The sequence below is a fragment of the Mustela putorius genome, unplaced genomic scaffold (assembly GCF_011764305.1).
Source record: "Mustela putorius furo isolate JIRA1106 unplaced genomic scaffold, ASM1176430v1.1 tig00000166_pilon_pilon_pilon, whole genome shotgun sequence".
Classification (NCBI taxonomy): domain Eukaryota; kingdom Metazoa; phylum Chordata; class Mammalia; order Carnivora; family Mustelidae; genus Mustela; species Mustela putorius.
The window spans coordinates 2,213,857-2,239,698 of NW_025421301.1; the positions used below are offsets into that span (position 1 = coordinate 2,213,857).

General features: G+C 39.1%; 2 protein-coding genes across 4 annotated transcripts in view; one reads left to right on the plus strand and one right to left on the minus strand.

Moving 5' to 3' along the window:
- ORC3 (origin recognition complex subunit 3) overlaps positions 1 to 4,168 on the minus strand; it is a 65,883-nt gene extending 61,715 nt beyond the window's left edge. For 2 of the 3 annotated variants that reach the window (XM_045075851.1, XM_004766928.3), the window contains exons 1-2: positions 4,069 to 4,168; positions 7 to 61 (exon numbers count right to left, since the gene is read on the minus strand). In XM_045075851.1, coding sequence (XP_044931786.1) covers positions 7 to 61; positions 4,069 to 4,092 — 79 coding nt within the window. In that variant the 5' untranslated portion in view covers positions 4,093 to 4,168. The remainder of the gene's footprint in view (positions 1 to 6; positions 62 to 4,068) is intronic. The other variant, XM_004766929.3, reaches the window with a different exon arrangement.
- An 83-nt stretch (positions 4,169 to 4,251) lies between these two features.
- The window catches only part of RARS2 (arginyl-tRNA synthetase 2, mitochondrial), a 61,067-nt gene continuing 39,476 nt past the window's right edge, over positions 4,252 to 25,842 (plus strand). Inside the window, exons 1-4 of the mRNA XM_004766934.3 lie at positions 4,252 to 4,341; positions 20,603 to 20,676; positions 23,266 to 23,368; positions 24,725 to 24,808. Coding sequence (XP_004766991.2) covers positions 4,306 to 4,341; positions 20,603 to 20,676; positions 23,266 to 23,368; positions 24,725 to 24,808 — 297 coding nt within the window. The 5' untranslated portion in view covers positions 4,252 to 4,305. The remainder of the gene's footprint in view (positions 4,342 to 20,602; positions 20,677 to 23,265; positions 23,369 to 24,724; positions 24,809 to 25,842) is intronic.

Consider the following 25,842-nt stretch of genomic DNA (forward strand, 5'->3'; position numbering starts at 1 on the left):
TCTTACCTACTGGCACAGAGATCTTTCTCTTCTTGAAGTTTGGCTTAAACACAAAGCAGCCCTTAAAAAAATAAAAGAAAGAAAGAAAAAAGCATAAAGTCAAAGTATCCTAGGAACAGATAAATCCCATTAACCAAATAGTTTATGGATAGAATATCTTTTAAAAAGACATTTCTTTAAAGTGCTGAGAAATTCTCTTCTATCTGAATTACAGGAGGAAAATTCTTTTTTTAAAAAGATTTATTTATTTATTTTTTATGGAGAGCGTATGAGTGCAGGAGCAGTGCAGAGGAGCAGAGGGAGAGCCAGAGAGAATCCCAAGCAACTCTCTGCTGAGTGGAGACTGGAAAGAGGGGCTCAATCCCAGGACCCTGAGATTATGACCTGAGCTGAGATCAAGAATTAGAGGCTTAACCCACTGAGTCACCCAGTTGCCCCTAGCAAGAAAATTCTAAATATAAGGGACTATCCATTTCTTTCTCCTCCTTCCCATGGGAGGTTCATCTTTGATTTTACTCTTAGGGACCTAATCTAAGAGAAAAAGAAAATATAAGCTGATGAAATTTAAACCCAGAAAGGTTTCATTTTTATAAAACTCAGAGAAGAAAGAACATAAGTACTATTAAAATGAATAACACTCTCTCATTTCAAAAGAAGTATTTGTTATTTAATTAAACTTCACGTATCCATAACATGGTCAGGACATAGATAATTTGGCTATTGTTTCACTTTATATACCTTTCTTTATCTGATAAAAGTCTTATTTATCTGTGGGAAACCTTCCTCAGTTCCCTAGTTAGAATTATTCCTTTCCCTAAGATCTCACAACACTTAAAGGCCTTTATTTTGCTTTGTTTTAAATCACTTTCACTGTGTATCACAGTTATTTAAGGGTCTATCTCACCAAGTAGTTTGTGAGTGCCTTCAGAGTACAGGCTGCATATAATTCATAATTATTTCCTCACTGTCTAGGACAGGCATTAGCATATACATCAGGCAATCAGTATATGGAATGAATGCTTGCCAAGTAATTTTCCTGGTAATCTCCTAGCTACATTTAGCTTCATGTTATTATTTGGCTAGGGATACACAGCCCCCAAGCTATTGGTCCTACGTTTATTCTACCAATCCTAAAGCCATGCACCACGTACAGCTTCTTAAAGACTACCATTTTTATGGAAAATGAAAGAAAGAATGAAAAAAATATACCTAGAAAAAATCATCTCAGGACAGTGCTAAAGAAATCTAGGCAAATACAAAGTGGCCATTTGGATAACAGGATCCAAAATAAGTTCTGTGCCTTATACTCTTGTATTTGCAACGAGTGAACTATTGAAATACCCATTCACATTTAGAAAAATCTTGTAGTACCACAACAAGCTTGTCATTGACTCCTTTCTATATCCACCTGCAATTCAGTAAAGGAAAAGGAGCTAAGAATGAGTAAGATACACAAGGGTCCAGAATAGATCCTAAGGTATGGCAGGTAGTAATATGGTTAACCACTTTTAACTGCTGATCAAAATGATGGTATTTGAGAGAGAAGCAGTCTAGGAGGAGAGCTAACGGGTAGAAAATATGACAAGGAAAAGGAAGTTTAGATAGGTTAAAAAAAAAAAAAAGCTAGCAGTTCTATGAGCTCCTGAAATAGTCCTTAAAGAAACTTACTGATACAAGTTCCCCTTCATAATCATCTCAATACAAGCATTTCTATTATAATGTCATAAATGCTTTCCTGAACAATATCTCACAATTCTTGCAATATATACAAAAATATGAGCCTTATGCAATGAAAAGGATTAGAGAGCAGACCACTCATCAAAACCTATGGAACTTTACAATCAGCACAAAACAGAAACAGTACCATTCCTAATAAAAAATACTAGTGTATGAGAACTGCAACTACCTCCATTTTGACCTAAAACTTTCCAATAATTAAGTTCTTCTTTATAGCTTTTTTTTTTTTTAATGATTTTATTTATTCATTTGAGAGAGAGAACACAAGGGGGTGGTGGGAGAGAGAGAAGCAGACCCTGTCAGGGAGCCTGACATAGGGCTCAATTCCAGGACCTGGAGACCATGACCTGAGCCAAAGGCAGGTAGGTGGCTAACCACCTGAGCCACCCAGGCACCCCATCCAGCCGATCTCTTAACTCAGGCAAAAGTTCCAGTGGGCACAGCTTCTCCTGATGGTAATGGAAACTAACCACTCAATCAATAAGGTCTGTCCCGAGACAGTAAGACCCCGCCCACGACTGACTCCAAGACAAAGATCAACCTGACCTCTACTGCCCTCCTTAGTCCTACACTTTTCTCACATAAACCTGGAAATATTATCAGCACTTTGCAGACCATCTTTGAGACTCTAGGTTGCTGTCAGAATTCTCAGTGCTGGCCTCACTGAAACAAATTCCGCTTTCTTTCTTTCTTTTTTTTGGTGAGTAAAGCGATAGAACTTTATTAAGTAAAGACACAAAAATCTCTCAAGAGTGAGAGGGGTACCAAAAGGGTTGCCAACAAGGGTCGTTAGGGTTGGTCTTTCAAGGAAAGCTAACCAGGGAACGCAAATCTTTTTAAAATTCCTATTGGTAACACCACCAATGGCTCATTTCTTTTTAGGGGTTGGTTATTATTTGTTGGTCACAGGTGATTATCATAAAGCACCCCCGCCCCACCCCAGCATGTCTAGGGCGGGATGGTCCTCCACCCCATTCCTTTCTAGTTTCCCTACCACTCATTTCTCCGATTTAGGATTTTGTCGGTAGCAAGGGGCTGAAGGTGGTCTGTTTGGGACCCTGGAGTCAGGTGCTCTTTCACCCCTGTAACCAGGCTACACAAGCACAGTTAAACCTCTTCTGGCATTTGCACCTAGCATCATAGTCAATATTCTATAGACTTAAGCTCTATAGCTTTAAATTCCCCTTTGATACTAGTCTCAGAAGGCACACCTTCCCATAATTCTAGTTTAATTTAATCAAAATTAAAGATCAGATCCATGGCAGAGCCCTCTAATCTACTATTTTAACGTAGGGAGAAATGAGTTTGCAGTTTTTTCATCTACATTCTCAACTTTATCTCAGCTTAACTTCAGCGGCTCCTGGCTGCACTCACAATATTACTAACAGTCTTGCTTGGGTCTGTAGCAGTGCTGTACAACTGAACTTTTGGTAATGAAGGAGAAATATCATGTCTCTGCACTAATATGGTAGTCACCACCACATGTGGTTACTGAGCACTTGAAATGTGGCTAGTAAAACTGGGAATATGAATTTCTTATTTAATTTTAATTAAAACTGAAATAGCCACATGTGGCTACTGGGTACTTATATTGGACAATTTATCTTCTTACCAACCAGACTATCATGTCTTCCTGAAAGCCATGTAAGGCAGCCCATATGAGGTCTATGTGGTCTCCTCCCTCCCGCCCCCAACACAACTTTTTCATTCTCATTTTTCACAAGGTTTCCTCTCTGATTATACTGATATTTCAACTTCTTTGATAGGTCATCTTATTTCTATCCTCTGGGCCAAAGAACATGTCATTCCCTACGCTAGAACAGACTCCCTACCCCCAATCCTTTGCCTAACTGCTACTTTTTTCAGGTCTCAGCTAAAATATCCTTTTCTCCAAACTTTCCCAGACCCCAGGCATTCTTGCTAACACTTAACCACAATTTGTTATCATCACCTCATCGGTGTTTAATGTCTTTTTTGAGCACAGTCTATTTTGTTTACCACTCTATCTCGTACCTAACGGAATGCTTGCCGCACATTTATAAGAAAGAAAAAGGAAGGGACGGGGGGGGGCCACATCCTCGGGGGATTCGACCTCCACAAACCAGATCTTAAAAGTCCTCCAGGCCAAAACAACTAAGGCTGGTCGGTGTCTTCGCTCCCCGAGCAAAACTGACCTCCACTGCACCTAGAGTAAGGACGCTTCGGCTCAGCCCGCCACTCCCTACCCCTCGAGCTTGTTCATTGAGGCCTACGTAACCTCTGCTACATCCCTTTTCCAAAAGAGAAAGAGGCGAGGGCCGAGTCTAGTGGGCGTACCTCCTCCCCACCTACCTTGGACACCGAGGAGGTGGCCATGGTCCCAGCGGCCCGCGGGATTTGCAGCTGCACTCGGGATTTCCCGCGCTCCCTCGCGGCAGCAGGGCAGAGGTTAGTGGCGGGCCACGCGGCTTCCTGATTGGTTGGCAGAATCCTCCCGAGCGGGCTTCCGGCGCGCATAGGCGGGGCGTACGGAGGAGGGCGGGGCGAGGATTGGGCCAGGAGTTTGGTGCGCGTTTCGTGGAGGCGGACATGGCTTGTGGCTTCCGCAGGTCCATCGCCTGTCAGGTACGGACCGGGAACTGGCAGTAGGAGCGGAACCCCCACCCCGGGTCAGCCCTCAGTCAGCGAGAGGGGGATTCCACGAAAACCCTGTTTCGGTCGCCTTCTCCCTCCTCTCTGGAGCTGCTCGAGCTGTGGAGGCAGACCTGGTGGAGGGTCAGCCATGCAACCCAAATCTGTTTTTCAAGGAGAAAAGTAAATCCTAAAAAGCAGATGTTGCTTCCCTCAGTCCTTTCTACCCCAGAGATTTATAAGCTTGACCCTAGTGGAAAGTCACTGGACCATGGTTAGAATCCATTAGAAATCAGTGTCCCTTACAATTGGTGAAATTGCTAAGGGATCTGAATTTTCATTCGAAAGGATCTAATTTAAAAACTGGTCGTTTGTTGCAGTCATTTTGGTCGCCTGTCCTAGCGTTATTTTTGGTAACTCCAAAGGCAACGTGAGAGGCTGTTTTTCTTGATTCAGAGTCCTCTCTGTGAACAGCTCTGTAATAAAAGGAATAAAACACGTGAACATTAGATTTCAGCAAAAACAATTTTTGAAATTGCAAAGAAACTTTCAATTGACAAACCCATTTCCTTTTTTATTAATGGACATATTAGTGGACGTATTCTGCCTGGTATATAATTTCCCTCAGCTTATTTTTACAGTATTTCTGGACTTCCGTGGGAAAATTCCTCTGCCGTGTCTTTGTGCTTATAGTCGTATTGCCCCATCCAATGCCGGCTTCTCAGATACCACCCAGGACCTTCTGATAGGACAAAGCTGAGTTTATGGTTTACTGGGGGAAGAAAGAATACTTCAGCGGAGTGTGGTCGTTTCTGGGAAGTCAAGGTCAGATTTTTCTTGAGAATCTGAAGTACAGTTTAAGGCTGGTCTTTCGGCGGCCCAGGGTGAGAGGGCAAGGGAGTGGAGGAGATGGCTTGATTACATACTGATCTTCACAGAAGGCAAGGGAGTGCAAAGAATCTTAGGGTACAAACTGCTGGTGCTTTTTCTTGAAGAATTGGTTTTTCAGCAATGAATAATCAAGCTATTTGTCTGGGCAGGAGTTATAACGAAGACCAAGAAACAGTAAAGTCATTCTAATGTAGACAGTAGGCTATATCCAGAGTAAGTGGTTTGGGACCTCATTGTCCAGCTGTGTTTGGAGGGAGGAGAGGTAAGACGGTTTCCTTTCTCACCCTATAGGTCAAAATAATGCCGGGAGCAGAAACATTTTGTGTTTAGTTTTGCAAAGGCTGTATTCTTCCTTGTAAAGAAGTTAAGTTGGAGAAACAGGAACTGGTATGTAGTGTGTATTTGTGCTAGTTGCTTTACATTCACATTTAAGCCCCATGATGACCCTATGACATAGAAGTATTAACCTTATACAGTTGAACAGGCTGAGATCCAGAGATTAAAAACCTACCCAAGGCTAGTTCATGGTCAGTAAATTGAAGAGATGGTTTATGAACAGGGGTCTAACTTCAAAATCAGCCCTTTCCTGAATGCTGTGCTATCAGTTTATGAAGGCAAGAAGCACAATCTGATCATTAAACAGAATAGATTTCTCTGGCAACATAAACTAAGCAGATACATATTTCTCCACACATGGAGTCATTGAAGGATGACCTGAAATGAGGTTAAATTAAAATATGTACAATACATATCTTTATGAATAAGGATCGTTTGCTAGAAATGGCACATTCACTCAGCAAATTTTGACAATGAATCTACATTTTTCTAAGCACTATCATCAGTCCCAAGGTTTAAAATGAGTAGAATATGGCTTCTGGCCTGGCCTGGCTCTGGACTAACTTGTGGAAACACATGTATAAACAGTTAATTGCAATACAGTCTGTAACCATTGTATTAGAAATGTGTGAAGTGCTAAGGGAATATGGAGAAGACAGCTTCCAAATGTCAGGAATGCTTTGTGGAAAAGGTAATATGGAGCCTCAGTCCTGAAGGAAGGATGGATAGGAATGTGTACCAGGTTAGTAGGGTGAGAGCTTAGGGTGTGGTAGGGTATCCCAAGAACATCATATGTGTGGGCAACAGACCCATGAGAGCGTGGTGTATGTTCACGGAACCACAGTATTTGGATGGGACTGAAATTTAGAATATGCCTCTTGGGCCTCACCTTAGTAAGTCCTTTGGACTCTGTATCTTCAAACTAATATCTTGAATCTTTCCATTCTTTTCCATCCCTGTTGCCCTTCCCTTTCCTCACCCCAAACCCAGCTACTATTATCACCTATGTCATTTGCTTACAACAGCATTCTGATGGGTCTGTTTCCATCCTTGCCCTCCTTTAAATACATCCTCCTTATAGCAAAAAAAGTGACTTCTCAAGTGTAAAATCATGTCACTTATCTATTTAAAACTGCATTGCACAAACTATACCAGAACCTTAACATCTTTCTTTCCAACATCCATTCATACCACCCTATTCCTTTCTGCAAGATCCTAGCCCCACTGTAATTTTGCTTTTCTAACAAAGCAAGGTGTTTCCATTCCCATTGCATAGATGATTCCCTGTGCCTTAAAGGAATTGATTTTATATAATGACTCTTCGTGCTAGATGGAAATTTCACAAAACAGTACTTATAATGTATGTGCATTCTTTTCTGTACCACATTTTTTAGAAAATCCTGGTTGGGACTCACTGAATTTATTCCCAACTGACAACCTGTAGTTTGAAAGGTGTGTCCTCCAGTTGCTCTCTATCTCAGACCCTTGTTTGCTTCCATCATAGCATCTATAAGAGTTAGTAATTATTTCACTTGCTAATTATTATTAGGTAATTAGTTATTTTGTTTTGTTTTCCTTGTTTTGGTGTGTTTTCTCTACAGGCTTCATGAAGACAGCATGTTTTATTCACTGTTTCTCTAGCACCAGCAGAGTGCCTGAAACAAAAGGCTGTTTATACATAGTTAAAGAATAAGTCATCTATTGTAATGTAATAAGTTTGCAGCTTCACCAAATGAGTTCATAATTTTAAAGCTGTGAGATAAAAAAAAGTGGAAAGGATTAAAATCCATTTGTGTGACTGACTCACTCTTGGCAGGTTAATTAACCTGTCAGCTAGAAAATGGTGGTATTGATTCCAAGTTTACAGGATTGTTGCAAGGATTAATGATAATGATGAAGAAAACAATAATAACTATTGTTTGTGTAATATCTCACTTGTACCATGCAGTTTTGGTGAACTTCATGGGGCTATTGATAAGATCTAATGACATGTTAACAGAAAGTGCATAGACTCAAAAACTGAGGGGTTTGTGACTTTACCTTACTAGTCTATCACAGTTCCATGGGTGGTGGCAGAAAACATGAGTTCCCTGGGTGGAAAAAAAGGATTATTCACAGCAATAGTAGTAGACAGAGTGTCAGCATTTACTTATATCGGTTCCCCAGGCCACTCTTCTAAGCACAGGGTGATGTGAAGAAGGTCAGATAGATGATATGTGCACAGGCCAGGTGCTCTGTCACATAGAAGAGGGACCCTTGAGGCTTTGAGGATGGGAAGTAAGCATGTTTCCCTTTGCTCTAGACTGGGACACTATTTCTGTCTTACAAATCTGTTTTCTATATGGACATCCTTGAAAAAACTTTATGTCTGCTTACAAGACATGCAGAAACTAGGAATCCCATAGAAATTTGTCTCCTGTCACTTAGGACAATGGTGTGCACACAAAGTGTACAGTATTTGATACTATCATGTTTAATCTTTTCAGTCATCCTATCTGTAGCATTGCCTCCGTTTCTTAGAGGAAGACACTGACACTCAGGAAGGTGAAAGAAAAACTTACCGAGCAACAAAATTGTCCAGTTGAACTACTAACCCCGCTTTTTGACTCAAAGCTCGAATTCTCTTTATTATGTAGAAAAACCTTTGTAAAATGTTCCCCACTGTATTTGGCTCAGAAACATAATAATGGAATGTAGATTGTTTCCCTTTCTCAGTTTCCTTTCATTTAGAGTTTGATGTTAAGTTTAAAACATCCCACTGAAGGGCGGAAGTGTGGCCCATTCAGTTGAGCATTGGACTTGATTTCCGCTGAGGTCTTGATTCAGGGTTTTGAGTTCAAGCCCTGTGTTGGGTTCCACACTAGTTGTGTGGAGCCTACTTAAAAAAATAAATAAATCCAGGGAGTTCGTTTTATTTATTTATTTTTTTTACTTTTGATTTTGAATGTCAAAATTACAGAAAAGTTGTGATAATAGTGCAAAGAACTCCATATACTTTCTTACCCAGAGCCACCAATTAACATTTTACCACATTTGCTTCATCATTCTGTCTATATATATTTCCTGTATCCCTTGAGAGTGGGTTTCGTAAAGCATGCTCCTTAACCTGTCAGTACCTCATTGTTTACTTCTAAGAACAAGGCTTATCTTACCCAGCATGGTATAGTCATTAGATTCACATAATACCATATAATGCTTTCATTTAGTGTATACTCCATTCCAGTTTTGCTGATTTTTTTCAGTATTTTTGTCCAGTATAGGATCACAAGCTGCGCTTGGTTGTTGTATCTTAAATGGCCGTAAGCTCTTCTCATTAGTTTATATTTATATAATGTGCTAGAAGAGGTATACTGCTAACTGTCTTACTGAATAGAAGACAGGATTCCTTGACTGTTGATGAGTTCTGTTAGATTTCAGGTGTGGCCTCAAGGAGCAATTAAATTTGATGACCAGTTGTCATCTAGTAAAAGCTGAAATAGTTGTGTGGGGAAGATACTCATCCGCATTCAGGTGAACAACAGGACTGACTGAATGGTCTAAATGTATACTTCGCTTCTAACCTGTTCTCACAGGCCAACCAGCATTCAGTTCTGCTTAAAACTGTAAGTTCTTCAAGAGCTGTGTTAAAATTCTTTCATTATAGATACTTGGTAATAACTTGTCTTCCAAGTCTTTTGGAAAGTTCTCTTCTGAACTCTAAAGGTTCAGTTGTTACCTGGTTTGCTGCCAGTTTGAGTCTGAGTTAAACCAGACCTGTATCTGAAGAGAGTCTGTACAAGTGTGGGAGTGTTTGTGCGTTGGCTCTTGGTGGCATATTTGCACACCAGACCTGATTATATCAGAATCAGAAGTAAGGAATAGGGCGCCTGGGTGGCTCAGTGGGTTAAGCCGCTGCCTTCGGCTCAGGTTATGATCTCAGGGTCCTGGGATCGAGTCCCGCATGGGGATCTCTGCTCAGCAGGGAGCCTGCTTTTCTCTCTCTCTCTCTGCCTCTCCATCTACTTGAGATCTCTGTCAAAAAAATAAAATCTTAAAAAAAAAAAAAGAAGTAAGGAATAATCAGGGATAATAGACAGTTTAAGTAATTTAAGATCTGAAAGAGTGAATGATAACATTTTAAGAATTTTAAGACTTGTGGCCTATAGACTGTTATATGGGTAAAAATGCAGAGCTAGGGGAGCCTGGGTGGCTCGTTGATTAAACATCTGCCTTTGGATCAGGTCATGATCTCAGGGTCCTGGGATTGCACCATATGTTGTGCGGGGGTGGTCCCTGCTCTGTGAGGAGTCTGCCTCTTCCTTTCCCTCTGTTCCTCCTCCGGCTTAATTCTTTTTCTCACAAATAAATAAGTAAAATCTTTTTAAAAATGCAGAACTAGTTTTCATATGAAATGCCAGTTTTGCTACCTATATGTCTGATTGCTAAGGCATGAGGATCTCTTTTTCATTAGCAAAATTAGATTTATTTAAATATTTTGTTTATTTATTTGATGGAGAGAGCAAGAGAGCACAAGCAGGGGGAACAGCAGAGGGAAAGGGAGCAGCACACTCCCTGCTGAGCAGGGAGCCCGCTGTGGGACTTGATCCCAGCACCCTGGGATATGACCTGAGCCGAAGGCACTTAATCTGCTGGTGCCTGCAAAATCGGAATTTTTGTTAAATTACCAGAGATTTTGATCTTGAACCTAGCAAGTTTAACTCCTAATTGAATTTAGAACCTGTCTAGAACCAGGATGAGAGGATATTTTTTTGGCGTTGTGTTCAGTACTTGGATACTTGGGGTAGAAATTGTGTGTGCCTAATGGAAAAGGAATGGTTGAGAACCTCCCACATCCTGGTTAATTAGTGTGCTTTTTCATATTGGGTACCCTGGAAGTCGGCGTCTATTAGGAACTCTGATGTTACGTTGCCAGATCTAAGATTTATAATTGTATCTGGTACATTGTAAGCACTGAATACATATTAGTCATTATTATATTACACATTAGAATCTCTGATCTTAGGTTCCCAAACCAGATCTGGCTTATATGAATTTTCATTTTTTATACTCTCTTACATGTTCTCTTTCAAACCTCAGATTTCTTCCTTATTCATTGTGTTAGTTTGTTTGTCAAGGAAAATTTTTAATATTTTGTGGATTTTATTTCTCTGTTAAAATTTTGAGTTTTATTGTTGTGGTCTTATCTTCATTGAGTAATTTTTAGCATATTCTGTAAAATTTTTTTCTTTTCTTTATTCTTTCATCTGTAAAACTTTTTTTTACTGTCTCAAGTAGATAGTTATCAATAGGCCCATGTTTTATTCGTGGTAGTCCTAGGTGAAGCCCAATGCCAGGAGAAACAACTTTTTTTGAAGGGGAAAGAAGAAATCCTTTAGTTAAGGAAACTTGTAGGCCACATTCTCATCAGAGAAAGCACTAAATCCGAGCTCAGAAACAGTTAAAGACAGTCTTACTATTTCCAAAATAATTCGCGACCTATGAGAATCTGGGTGAATTAAAAACCAGGCTCTCTGGGCACCTGGGTGGCTCAGGTGGTTAAGCAACTGCCTTCGGCTCAGGTCATGATTCTGGAGTCCTCTGACTGAGTCCCTCCTCGGGCTCCCAGCTCCACGGGGAGTCTGCTTCTCTCTCTGACCTTCTCCTTGCTCATACTCTCTCTCACTGACTCTCTCTCAAATAAATAAATAAAATATTAAAACAAAACAAAACAAAACAAAACGTGCTCTCTGACATTCCACCACTTGACAGTAGTTGTTAATTTTTCTTTCTTTCTTTCTTTTTTTTTTTTTTTTGTGCCCCACCTATTTGAAAGATATTCATTCCCAAGCCTAGTTTATAGACCGGAATCACCTGAGAAGCATTAAAAAATACCATAGCCCAGGCCCATTGGTCTGGGTGACATAGGGGCCTTGAAGTTCAAAAAATCATCAGGTGGTTCTGATCTTCCTCTAGGCTTGATAACCAATAACCAAGGATGACCAGGAGACAGAAAGGTACAGTGTCGCAGCACATATGGTTGCCACACTTTACTGCACACTGGAATTAACCAGATAACTTTTTAATATCCCGTTACCCAGTCACACCAGAATATTTGCACGTGGAAGTCAGGCATCAGTGAGCTCTAAAAATCCTTGGGTCATTACAACGCACAGCAAAATGTGGGAACCACAAGTATCATGATTAAGAATGTTGACTGTGGAAGACATAATGGGTTTAAATCCAGCCTTTCCTTTCATAGGTATGTAAGTTCTCTGTGCCTCCTCTGTAAAATCTGGAAAATTAGTTACCTTTTAGTCTTGTCATTAGAATTCAATGAATTAATGTATAGTGTTTAGAATTGTATATAGAGTTTAGGATTGTGTTTGGTACACTGTATTATTCAATAAATGATAGTCATTGTTACATTACATCCTCAGAATTCTGAAGTCAGGGTATTTTGAACCCCTTTTCCACCCTACTACAATCCCAGAGGCTTTATGAAGGGGACTAATTATTATCCATTATCCAGGTGAACTTTTTAACCCACCTGAAGTTAGGTAACCAGAAAGCTACATATCTGAATCATACAACTTAATTTCCAATAGGAATCTTTTTAACAGTACTTTTGTAAAGTTGTGTTTTGGTAAAGAAAAAATATTTCTCATTTTTGCAAAAATAACTGTGGGGCCATTGTAAAGAATTAAACCAGAAAGGTAAAAGAATTAAAAAAGAAAAGAAAAGAAAAAACCCTCCCCCATAAATAATCATTACTAACATTGGTTGACCTTTATTTTATATAATATTTCTTTTCAGTTATACAGGCACAATAAAAGGAGTACTGGATGGATAGGCTTTCTTACAAAAATTAGGCATATTGTAATGAGTTTTTATTTTGAGGTGCTTTTTCTTTTTTTTTTTTTTAAAGTTTTCTGATAGAGAATGTCCAACCGATGGGGTGCCTGGGTGGCTCAGTTGGTAAGTGTCTGCCTTCCACCCAAGTCATGATCTCAGGGTCCTGGCATCAAGCCCCTCATTGAGCTTCCTGCTCAATAGGGGGTCTGCTTCTCTCTCTCCCTGTGCCCCTCCCTTCTGCTCGTGTTCTCTCTCAGATAAATAAAATCTTTCAAAATAAAAGAAAAATGTCCAACTACAAAATGTATAATAGTATTGATTCCCTGTGTACCCAAGACCAGAATGCTATTTTAAATTAAAAATATTGTTTTGCTTGAGTTTAAAGAAAAAGAAATTAAAATGTAATTCATAGTTATTGCTAAATCTGAAATGAGTCCTCTACTTTATGAAATGAGATTTTGAAAAACATTACAGTTTGTTTTGGTTTAAAATTTACTTGAGAGACCAAAAGAAAGAGAGCAAGTGCGCAGATATGCCTGAGAGCAAGCACGCAAGCATGAGGAATGGCAGGAGGAGAGAAGCAGACTTCCCACTGAGCAGGGAGCCTGATGCAGACCTCAATCCCAGGACTCTGGGATCATGATCTGAACTGAAGGCAGATGCTTAATCAACTGAGCCACCTACCTGCCCTGAAAAACATTACAATTTGAAGTCTTTTTTAAAATTTTTGATTATTTCAAGGGCAGCTGGGCTTAGGTCATGATTTCGAGGTCCTGGTAATGTGGTTTTTGCAATACCTGTGAGGGTCAGTGGGTGGAGATCTGGAGTCTACAACCAAGAAAGAATTCTTGAAATGTCTTTGTTGCAAATTGGTGGTTTTATTAAAGCATAGGGACAGGACCCGTGGGCAGAAAAAGCTGCAGTACCGGGGTTTTGAGGAGTGGCTGATTATACTCAGCAGCTGGGGAAGTAAGGAAAAAGAGAGGTTTACAAGACAACTTTCACGTGCTAAAGAGGACGCCACCGTCAAGTTGAGGTTATTTTCCCCCTCTAGCAAGGTAGAACCTTAAGATAGGTGGGAGATTCCTGGCAGAATGTTACACTCATGTCACCTGGGAGTGGGGGGTGGGGGAAGTTGCAGGGTGTCTGCTTATGCTTTGTCTTCAGCTAGCCTTCTTCTTCCGCATTATTGGGTTGGGCCTCATGTTGGGCTCCTTGCTCATCAGGGAGTCTGCTTCACCCTCTCCCCCTGTACCACCGCCAGATGTGCGCACATGCATTCTCACTCTCTCAAATAAAATCTTAAAAATTTTGATACTTCGAATTTAGATGATATCAACACTTACCATTAAACCTGAGGATGTTTTTGTAGTTGGTATAACTTTCCTTTGCATTTCTTAATTTGGGTACCTTTCTCAAAGTGTGTAACACTGTCTGTTAACTGTATCTTATTCCCTATGCATTTTATTTTTCTAAGATTTATTTATTTTAGAGAGAGACAGAGGGGGAGGGTGTGGAGAGGACAGAGGGAGGGGAAAAAGAATCTCAAGCAGACACCCCACTGAGTGCAGAGCCCAAGAGTCTAAGATCATGACCTGAGCTGAAACTCAAGGAATCAAGACACTTAACTGACTGTGCCACCCAGGTGCCCCTCCTATGCATTTTATATTGAATTGGATAAGATGCTTACCACCAATCCTTTTCCTAAGGTATGGCTTAATTGGCTGGATTTCTTTATAAGCAAATTTTTCAGAAGAGCTCATAGTACTTTTTTTTTAACTTGGTTCTTTTTCTCTCTCTTTTTTTTTTTCTTAAGATTTTATTTATTTGAGAGAGAAAGATCACAAGTAGTCAGAGAAGCAGGCAGAGGGAGAAGCAGACTTCCTGCCAAGCTCCCTGCCAAGCAGAAAGAGCCAGTCTGAGGGCTTAATCCCACGACCCTGGGACCACAACCCAAACTGAAGGCAGACACTTAACTGAGCCATCCATGCACTCCTAACTTATTTATATTTTGTTTTGTTGGTTTTTTTTTTTAAGATTTTATTTATTTATTTGACAGAGAGAGATCACAAGTAGGCAGAGAGACAGGCAGAGAGAGAGGAGGAAGCAGGCTCCCTGCTGAGCAGAGAGCCCGATGCGGGACTCGATCCTAGGACCCTGAGATCATGACCTGAGCCGAAGGCAGCGGCTTAACCCACTGAGCCACCCAGGCGCCCCTGTTATTTTTGTTTTAAAGAAATTTTGACTTCTTAGATAAAATAACCCTAGAAGTATCAAAAGGTGGTTTAAATCATTAGAAAATTAGCATGTTTATGGGGCACTGGGGTGGCTCAGTTGACTAGATTTAGTGTTGGCCTCTTAGCTCAATTCAGGATCTCAGGGGTCCTAGGATCAGCCTCAGGTGCCCCACCCAGCTCAGGAGGGAGTCTGCTTGAGCTTCTCTTCCCTCTGTCCCTCCCCCCACATGGGTCCTGTGCTCCCTCTCTAAAATAAGTCTTTAAAAAAAAAAAAATCACATGTTTAGAAGTAATATCAGAAATCTTCATTTTAGAAATAAGTCAGTAACACCAGATTTTATGAATCTGAATTTTCCAAAGACAGATACAGCAGATGCAAATGCATACAGACAATGTTATTTTAAAGTTTATCAGTTTTCATATGTTGGCAATTCAGATTAAAACACAGGTGAGCAAGTGAAACTAAACATACCGCTTTACAACTTTTCCTGTGAAGGATCTAGTTCTATATAATATCATTGCTAAATTATTCATTTTAACCAGATCATGATCTTTGTGGTTAGGTAATATGGCTACAAAGTAAACTGCATTTGTTTCATCCCCGGAGTAGTTACAGCAGTAACCTTGTCAGGACAATCTTTTCTTAGTTGGGTGCTTTATTTTTGAAATTTCATAACTTAAGTAGGATGTATCTGTGTTGAGTTTTCCAAATTATATTTTCCTGACATAGTAGTTATTTTGATCTGTAGGTTTTTCTTTTTTTTTTTTTTTGTAAAGATCTTATTTATTTATTTGAGAGAGAGAGAGAGCATGAGAGGGGTGGGTTATCGGGAGGAGCAGATTCCCCACTTGAGCAGGGAGCCTGACTTGGGACTTGATCCTGGGACTCGAGGATCATGACCTGAGCCAAAGGCAGTCATTTGACAAAGCCACCCAGGTACCCCAGATTTGCTTTTTTTAACAAAATATTTAATCATGGAGAAAATTATAGTTATTATGTACCCATCACCCAGCTTTAAAAACCGTTACCATTAAAATCTTCTGGGTACCGATCCCTGGCTGCAAACTCTTTCCTCCCATGTGAGGTTTTGTGTTCATTGTATCTGTGCATGTCACTACCTATGAATGTATCCCTAGATAGTATTCTTCTACAAGTTAATAAAATTTATGTGAGTGGTAGTTAAACTGTAATCATCCTTTTACAACTTGGGTTTTTTGTTTCTTAGGCTCAATTTAAAAAAAAAAAGATATATCCATAATTGTGCATGGAGATCTAGTTCTTTTATTTTACTGTTGTGTGTCATTGCAAGCAGTATGCCACAATTTAAATTTGGTCCCTTATTTCAGGGAAATTTTCCCTTTTATTGACTGTTAGGCCTTACCATCACTTTGGTCACACTTCTGGGACCCACTGCTGCTTGTGTGACCACGTGTGCTTCCAGTCGCTTACTACTAATAGCACCTCATCTAGTCTAAAAGCCTGCTGGTCCCAGCCTATACTCAGCTCAAATGTGGCAGTTAACACCCTCAAGAACAGCTCTCAGTCCATGGGGAATGGAAGCTCTTTCCTCCTGTTTTTGGATAGACCATTTTATTAGACCTTGTGTGTGCTTGGAAAATTAAGCCCCAGTGTGTACAGCAGTAACCTTGTCAGCACAATCTTAACTTTTCCTCCTTCTTTCTCACGCTTCTCAGTCTGTCACTTGAACCCTCAGGAATTGCCTCCCAAATAAACTACCTGTGCAAAGTTCTTTTCTCAGGCCTTGTTTTTTGGGGAGCCAAGATCTCTATCTAAGAATACTTTTTCTTTTTCTTGGCTTTTGTTCCTTCGTCTCTATACCTTGTGACAAGAGAGACTTGTCTATACAAGACTGCTCCATTCTTCTTCAGAACCTTCTGCACGTTTTCTTGGCTATCACTTTTTGAAGAGTGTGGCTTTGGTTTTTTTCTCTTTATCGTTATGGTATATACTGCTGGAGAACCACTGTACCTATCTTCCTGTCTGCTTGCTTTCCTGCTCTTTTTCTGCTTTAGGAACACCAGTTATCATAAGGTTGGATTATCTTGTACCCAATTTTATTTCTTTTTCTCTGATTGCTTTCAATTTATGTTTTTTTAAAATCTGTATTCTCTGATTATCATAGGCCTCTGTGTCATTTATTTTTAGTTATGAATGTTTTGTTTCTTAATTCTATAATAAAAATGTTTGATCATCAATTTGTTAATTTTTAGACTCCCTTTTATCTTTTTCTTTTAGTTCTTACTGTATTCACAAATCTTGAAGCACTTTTGATGAATGCCTTTGTATTCATTTGGTTGTATTTTTCTAGACAAGAGTTCTTTGATCTTTCATCCTTCCCTCTCTTCTCCTCTCCCCCACTTCCAGTTTGTCTGCTTGTTTTGCCTATTTTTCATCTTGCACATGCTTGACCATCCTGCCCACACTTTCTGATTGTTTCCTGCATTGTGTGGGTGTCTTCACTCTCCATGTGAGATTTGTTCTTGGCCCACGTTGCTTTTGTGATTACAAAAATATAAATTCTAAGGCTTTTCCACGCTTGTCTCTCTGGTAGGTTCTGGTGACATGTATATATTATTCCTGAACTCTGACCTGACATATTAAATTTTGCTTAGGTAGCTCTGATATCTTTTCACCTTGCTGTAAAAGTTCCTCCTCTGATTCTTACTGCCCATACAAAACCATATCGAGATCTCCATTTAATTGGGGAATGTGTTGTTTTTTCCATTGGAGAGAACTTTGGTGTGCTGCCCTAGAATCTTTACTTCTGAAAAGTACAGAATTCACGTCTCTGTTTTACTCCTTCTCTCCCACAGCTCTGTAGCCTCTCCCTCCAATCACAGATAAAAAAAATAATGGGATTCATTTTTTTCCTCTTCAGCTTGGAGTATTGATGAGAATTGTTAATTCAAGTTAAGAGGCTTGCCAAACAAGGCTGCTCCATTCTTCTTCACAAGTTGCGGTTTGTCTCCTTGGCTGTCCCTTTTGAAGTTTGTAACTTTGGACTGTGCCTATCCTGTTTGTTGCTGGAGAACCAACCAACCAGTCTGCCCATGTATGACCTACCTTCCTTTCCTTTCTCTGTTCTTTCTTCCACCCTTTCCATTTTAATTTGATAATGGGTGGAAGTTGGCAGTTGGGAGATAATGTAAAGAAGGCTTCCTTCCCCTACTTATCCCAGAGTCTTTTTAGGTTTTTAAAATTTGTTTTGTTTTTAATTATGAGAAAATACATACAACATAAAATTTACCATTTTAACTATTTTTAATTGTGCAGTTCAGTGGCATTAAGTCCATTAACATGGCTATGCAACCATCACCACCAACCCTATCCAGACTCTTCATTTGTAAAACTGAAACTCTCTGCTCCTTGTAACCAGTGACTCTCCATTTCTCCTTTTCCATCAGTCTTTTTATTTTGGTTTTCTAATTTACATCATATAAATATCTTTCTGTGCCTTTGGGAAACTGCCATTGAAGATATTTTCTATTTTGATATTTAAAGTTTCATGAATATAACTTGGTCTTAGAATTTACTTTTAGGAAAAGTTTGTTGCCAGGCAGCACTGTATTATATAGTTAGATTCCTTTTTGTACCTTGGATGCCAAAAAGCATAGTAACTATCTTGACCTTGGGTTTTCTGGTATGATTTTATACCTCCATTTTATTTTGATGTGTTAATTCCCCTCAGAGCCTTTTTTTGGAGCAACTGAGATATAATAAAAGAAATAAGCAATTCTTTTGAAGATTTTATTTATTTGAGAGAGAATGAGAGAGAGCACAAGGGGTTGGGGTGGCTGAGGGGGAAAAGGGAGGTGACTCCCTTACCAGGCAGGGACCCCGGGATCATGACCCGAGCCAAAGACTGGCTGGCACTTAACCCGCTGAGCCACCCAAGCACCCCAGAAATAAGCAATTTTTAAGTAATTTTTAGTTCATATTGGAAACAGAATTTTTTGTGTGTTGCTCATTTGGATGTAAACATTTTTTTTTCCCTAAGATTTTATTTATTTATTTATTCGACAGAGATCACAAGTAGTCAGGCAGGCAGAGAGAGAGGAGGAAGCAGGCTCCCCGCCGAGCAGAAGGGCTCTATCCCAGGACCCCGGGATCATAACCTGAGCCGAAGGTAGAGGCTCCAACCCACTGAGCCACACAGGCACCCCTGGATGTAAACATTACCGAAGTTCAAAACTTATTTTTCAGCTGAAAAGCTTTAAAATTGACCTATATAACTAAATTTTGTATTGTTTTGTTTTCCAGCAGACTTTATATTTAAGATAGGCATAAAATCTTAGTGGTTATGGTAAGTTTGGGAGACGTTATGTCTGTTAGGGTAGGGTCCGTGACCAAAGGAGCGAGACTGATACAAAGAGAAGGTCAAGCAAAGCTTTATTTCACGCCAAGCATCGAGAATCAAACCTACTGGTCAGGGCCGTCTCTTACAGAGAGAGCGAAGACTCCCTGCCTCACAGATTAACTTTTATAGAGCAAAGGCCATGTGGTTGAGCCTGGCCATATAGGTGGCCAATGAGATTGCAACACACAGAAAAAGCTGCACAGTCATGCTAGGTCACACATGGGTGGCCAATTGAATTACAGTTCATCCCATAGTAGCTATTTGAACTAGCCTATCACCTTGGTCAGAATTGGCACCCAAAAGGCAGGGCCCAGGTAGCTAGGGAGACAGTATGCTTGCTCCACTGATTGGATGTCTCCACCTGGGCTGACTCATCTATTGTATTTGGGCTCTGTTATCAGGGACTGGTCGACCATATTTTACTGGTTTCCCAGACTTGCTTTTAAGTAAATTCCCCTGGAGGCGGGGGAGGGGGCAGGGTCAGTTTAAGTTTTACTGCATAAACAACAAAATTACTGCTTAACCAAGATGAAATCGCTCTGGGTAAATAGGCCCTTAATGTCCAAAATAAAACCTTAATTTTAAAGGAAGAAGATAATATCTATTACATGCTTATTGTGTGACACATTTTTCTTAATCCTTATAAGAACCCTAGTTTATTTTTTTTTTTAAGAGTTTTTATTTATTTATTGAGAGAGAATGAGAGAGAGAGAGCATCAGAGTGGGGAGGGTCAGAGGAAGAAGCAGACTCCCTGCTGATCATGGAGCCAAATGAGGGACTCAGTCCTGGGACTTCAAGATCATGATCTGAGTGGAAGGCAGTCACTTAACTAACTGAGTCAACCAGGTGTCTAAGAACCCTAGTTTAATAGATTATCCCCATTTTTCATACGGGAAAGCTTAAGCTCATTTATGTAAGATGGCTTTCCTTTGGACTAATAGCTAGTAAAAGTGGACGTGGAATTTCAATCATTTTTTTCTTTTTTCTAAAAGAAATTTTAATAGAACCTCTCTTATTGGTGTACCTATATTGGCAAGAATTCTTTGTAATATAAGCATGAACTGTTACAGCCTTTATTCTGTAAATGTGGTGGAAATGTTTATCCACTCCTAGGAAAATGGCCTAAGGAAATAACCTTTTTTGTAGAGGCTTTTATAATGCAGTTTCCAATGACTAAAATTTAAAAATAAAGACTGTACTCTGAGACATGAATTCAAAAATCAACATATACTAAGGGGCACCTGGGTGGCTTAGTTGATAGGGCATCTGACTTTTCATTTCAGCTCAGGTCGATCTTAGGGTCATGAGATCCATACCTGTGTGGGGCTCTGCACCAAGTTGGAGCCTGCTTAAGATTCTCTCTCTCTCTCTCTCATAGTTTTGGGTTTTCCAGAATGTCAGGTAAATAAAATCATATACTATATAGTCTGTTACCAGAGTTGGGTTTTTGTCACTTAGCATAGTGCATTTGAGGCTTATTTAAGTATCTGAATGTTCTTTTTGTTGAGTAGTATTGCATTGAATCTGGTACAGATTATTAACAATCTTGCTTTTTCTTCTTTTTTTTTTTTAATGTTCAGCTTTCCAGAGTGTTAGATCTTCCACCAGAAAACTTGATCAAGTCAATATCTGCAGTTCCAATTTCCAGAAAAGAGTTAAGTATTTGTAACAACTTAAAATGTTGCTGACTTTGTCGGTATGCAAAAAAAAAAAAAAAAATTGTTGTTCTTCAATTTACAGAATAGACCTTGAAATAAACCATAAAATGTGTTGTAACCTGTTACTCCCATTCACTTAAATAGTGAAATAAAATCTGTATTTTACCTACTTTGACATGGCACATTAAATTAGTACTCTTATGGTGTTTGATGTTTATGCTATTAATGATAATTATGGAAAAGTCTTTAAGGAAAATTAGGAACAAAGTCAAAATTTAATTCTGTGACAGCAAATAAAAGGACTAAGATTACAGTTAAAATTTCAGGGTTTGGAGGGGTGCCTTGGTGGCTCAGTCAGTTGGGTATCTGCCTTCAGCTCCAGTTGTGATCCCAGAGTCCCTGCTCAGCGGAGAGTCTGCTTCTCGCTCTCTCTCTGCCCCTCCCCCCTGCTTCTCTCTCTCTCTCACTCATTCTCTCTCACTCACACTCTCAAAAAAAAAAAAATGTTTTTTTTTTCAGGGTTTTTGAAGGGATTTTAGAGATTATACACTATCTGATGCTTGAACACTCTAGTGCTATATTTACCTGCTAGGGTTTTTTGTGGTTTTCAGGTTTTTTGTTTGATTCCATTTGAGAACGCCTGGTGATAGAAAACATAAAACCCTTAGTTCCTTTCTTGGATACAGGAAGATATCTTTTGTGAGATTGGTCCTTCTGACTGATGCTTCTTTACCATTTGGCTAAAAAAAATTATGTACTTAAATAAAATGTCCTCTCAGTCAATTAATAATGACAAGAAATTAGCTACATAGTAGGCATTTAAGCCCAAAGCTTTGGGAAGATATAATTATCATTACCATTATGTCCGAATATTTTGTCTCCTTAACTTTGTCAGGATTTCAGGAGAGGGTAGGATGAAGATTATTGTTCCGGGAATAGACAAAGAGTAAGTGGAAGAGGAAGAGAAAGGCTACATTTGGCTTTGTTGAAAGAAAGCATCTTTAAAGTGTCCTGCTGTAGCTTACTTTACAATGAGTTCTAAGAACAAAGGCAACCACAGACCAAGGGGATCTTCTAATTACACATCTATTAATGTTATATCTCAAGCCAGTTACCTATTTCATAAAATCTATAAATGGCATTTTGCATAATAATAAAATAATATTGAAAATCCCTGCTTTTTATTTTATGTGTCAGGGGCCTTTAATAAGCTAAACAATCTTGGCCCATTTTTTTTTTAAGATATTATTTATTTATTTGACAGAGAACTAGAGAGCATAGATAGAGCAGCAGGGAGAGGGAAAAATGGGCTCTCCACTGAGCAGGGAGCCCAATGTTGGGCTCCATCCCAGGACCCTGGGATCATGACCTGAACCCAAGACCTCTGCTTAACCGATTGAGCCACCCAGGTGCCCCTTGGCCCATCTTTTGAAGAAGATTTTCTAAACCTGCCTAGAACTCCTTTGGGCAGTTCTACTTTAATGATACTATATTTCACTATACCTTTGGTTTATAGAGAATAAATATTGGGAAGGATCTCAAGAAAAGTATTTTTTTCTTCTCTCTCTCTCTCTCTCTCTCTCTCTATATATATATATATATATATATTTTTTTTTTTTTTTTGAGAGTGAATACATGAGTGGGGTAGCAGGGGTGAGGGAGAGCGCAGAGAGAGAAGGAGAGGAGAATCCCAAGCAGTCTCCATGTCTAGCACAGAGCTGATACTGGACTCAGTCCCACACCCCTGATATCATGACCTAAGCCGGAATCAAGAGCCAGACACCCAGCTGACTGAGCCACCCATGTGCCTCAAGGCTCAAGAAAATTCATAATGGTCTTTGTTGACCAGGTGGCTTAATGTGATGTAAAACAGAGATCGTAAGATATTTTAGGTATATCCCTGAATGTCAAGAGTGATAAAAATGAAGTCATTTGTACCTCCTCTAAAATAGGTCCTTTTGTTTCAGTGACAGTGGATTAAACAGTGGTTTAATCACTTATTGTGCCCATGGAATCTCATTTTCTAGTTCCTTTTTTTTCTTTTTTTTAAAGATTTATTTATTTATTTATTTATTTGGCAGACGTAGCAAGTATTACCACAAGCAGGGGAAGAGGGTGAGGGGAAGCAGCCTCCCACCAAGCAGGGAGACAGACATGGGGCTCAATCCCAGGACCCCAGGATCATACCTGATCCGAAGTCAGCCACTTAACAGCTGAGCCACCCAGGCGCCCCCTCTAGTTGCTTATTAATGTCAGAGGATGTTCTAGCTGGGTAATTACCTAGATGTTTGTACATCAGTTACATTTTTTATTACACTTTGAACTACCTATCTCACAGAGATATAATAAAGTTACAGTTAGGTATTAGAAGAGGAATAGAAGAAGAACTAAAGAAGATAAAGTTCTAAATAAATACAAGTTGATACTTCTAATTTCTTTGCTTTATATTTTTAAAGCAAAACCCTTTCTTTCTGATAAAATTGTATTGAAGAATCCACAATGGTTAGTTGTTGTTGTTATTGTTGTTACACTAGTAATGTTTTAAAGATATTACAGCTTTTTCCTATTTTGTTTTTTGTCTCTAGAGAAGTAGCTGATTTTCAGCTCTCTGTGGATTCTCTATTGGAAAACAACAATGACCATTCAAGACCAGATATTCAAGTTCAAGCCACAAGACTGGCAGAGAAGGTACTTCAGCACTGTTATCTTTTTTAGACATTATAACAAACTTAGTAAAAAAAGAAAAAACTCTGCAGGCTATCTCAGGCATAATAATGAATTTAATAGTGTTGTTTTTGTTCAAAGCACCTTGGAAAATACAATTTAAATTCATTTTAGCCATGTGCTATAAGGTTAAGATGATTTTTCAAATTAGCTATAAAGCATTCCTCTTGAGCTGACATTGTTCAATTTTTTGATTAACTACTTACAGGAGGACTGAAGTGTTAATTAAATTTACAGATTGAAGCTGGATGGACTTCTGAATTTAAGAGAACAAGCTTGATAAATTAGAGCAGTGGGTTGCAATTTTTAAAATGAGTTTCTGAGAAGATGAGCAGTAAAATATGAGAAAAAATGATTAGGTGTAAATAGAATCATGATTGCAGAGAAGAAGTGGTTAGATAATTTAATAAACTCATTCATTTCTAATTTCTCTGTTGGGTTTGGTATCTAAAAGGGGAATTGAAAGGATTGTAGAGAATGACCAAATCTAAATTATTAATGTAATACCATAAAAAACAGGGTTTTTAAAATACGGTTATTACATGTGACACAGAGGCTTCTGGGCACACTGAAGGATTGGAACAATGAAAGTCACTACCATAGAAAAAAATGTGTAAAGAATGAGTATAATAAAAGAGCTTTGATAGCTGAGTAAATATTTATTTGATCAGAAAATCAACCTAGATTTTTATCAGGAAGTACACGAGGAGTAGAATTTTTCTCATTACGGTATTTAGTTCCTTCCCCCATATCCTGTGAGTCTCAAATGTAAAGACTAGTGATTCTTCAGTGAAAACTGGTATCTCTTCAAGTTTCATGAATATATCAGGTGCTTAGAAATCTAGTTGGTTAAAATTTTAAGGTCTATTCAGTGAAGACCAAGTATTTAAATGATACCTATTTTTTGTGGGGGTACAAGTGCTGGCGGCGTAGGGCCTGACAGAATGAAATGTCCTGTGGCTCTTGTGCAAAGTGGGTGAGATAAAAAGAGTTCACTGCTTGTCAGGGCACATCAGGTTGGGGGGTGAAGTGATACTGGCTTCCTTCCATGTGAGGTGGAGAATTTGAAGTGAGAGAATGGGAAAGAAGAAGAGATTCTGAATATAGAGTAGTATTCTAGGCTAGAAAAGGAGGAAGCTTGTCAAGTGATAGAATTGAACAGATTGGCTAAGGCCCAGGTCTGGATTTAATGACAGAGATATGATGTACCTGCTGTGTTTGGACTCCAAAGTGATAGTATTAAAACTATAAATATCATTACGCTTGTTATATAACATACTTAATTTTACCTGTTTGTTTTTTTTTTTAAAATCTTTTCAGCTAAAATGTGATACAGTGGTGAGTGAAATCAGCACTGGTCGAGGGACTGTAAATTTCAAAATTAACAGAGAACTGTTAACAAAGGTAAGAATGGATTATGTTCCAGCTATGCACCTTTACTCAGTCTGATTTAGCTACAGTGGTTTTCCCCCAGTTCTTAAACGTCACCTCCTCTTGCCTCAGAACCTTACACATTCTGATTCTCCTTCATGGAGTGCCACCCCAAGTTAACTCCTGCTTACCCTTCAGTTCTTGATGTTTCCTGGGCTGTGCCTTTCTGTCCCCTTCATTTATGTGCTCTACCATCAGTGGGTATCTCTCCTTTGCAGAACTTATCATAGTTACTATTATACATCTTTTTATTTGATTAATGCTTCTTGCCCTTTAAATTAATTTCCATTAGAGCTTATAGCATCTGTTTTTCTCTCTGTTGAGAATGTTGGATCCCCAGTTCCTAGCACAGTGCCTGGCATGCAGTAGGTGTGAGATAACTATAATTGAATGAATTAATGGACTCTATATTGAATGCCCAAAGAGTACTGCTGGTTTTGGCTCTCTGGTAGCCTGTAATCTATTGGTAGCATGAGATTTATACAGATGAAACTATAAGATAGCTTATTCTTTTAATAAAACAAGTATTAAAACAAAAGTTGGATTGATACAATAAGCATAAGAAAGATCAGAAAACTCAGGATGGCCTGGAAGAGTTGGAGAAATGACATAAAGGAACTGGGTCTCGTGTAAGACTGGAGGACAGGTAATCCTGAATAGGCAGTGGTATGAGATTTTTTTTGTTGAGAGTTTAATCTCAGTTGAAATTGAAAATTTATCATAATGCATGCTTTAGGCTGTTATTTAGTTTAGTTTTGTTTTTTAAGAAATACTGGTTTTGAGTTGGTCAGGCTTAGTAATGCTGCAGTCTTGAATTGAAAATTACTATAAAACCAAAATTTCTAATATAATTTCTCACCAAGATTATACAGATAATAGGCATTTGCCCATCTGCCCGATCAGTCTTCCGAGGGAGAGTTAGTGTTAATATGCTTGCCTCTAGATCCTTGAATTTTTTTCTTTTATCTTTTTATCCTTCGTACTTCAAGGAGAGATAATTAACCAAA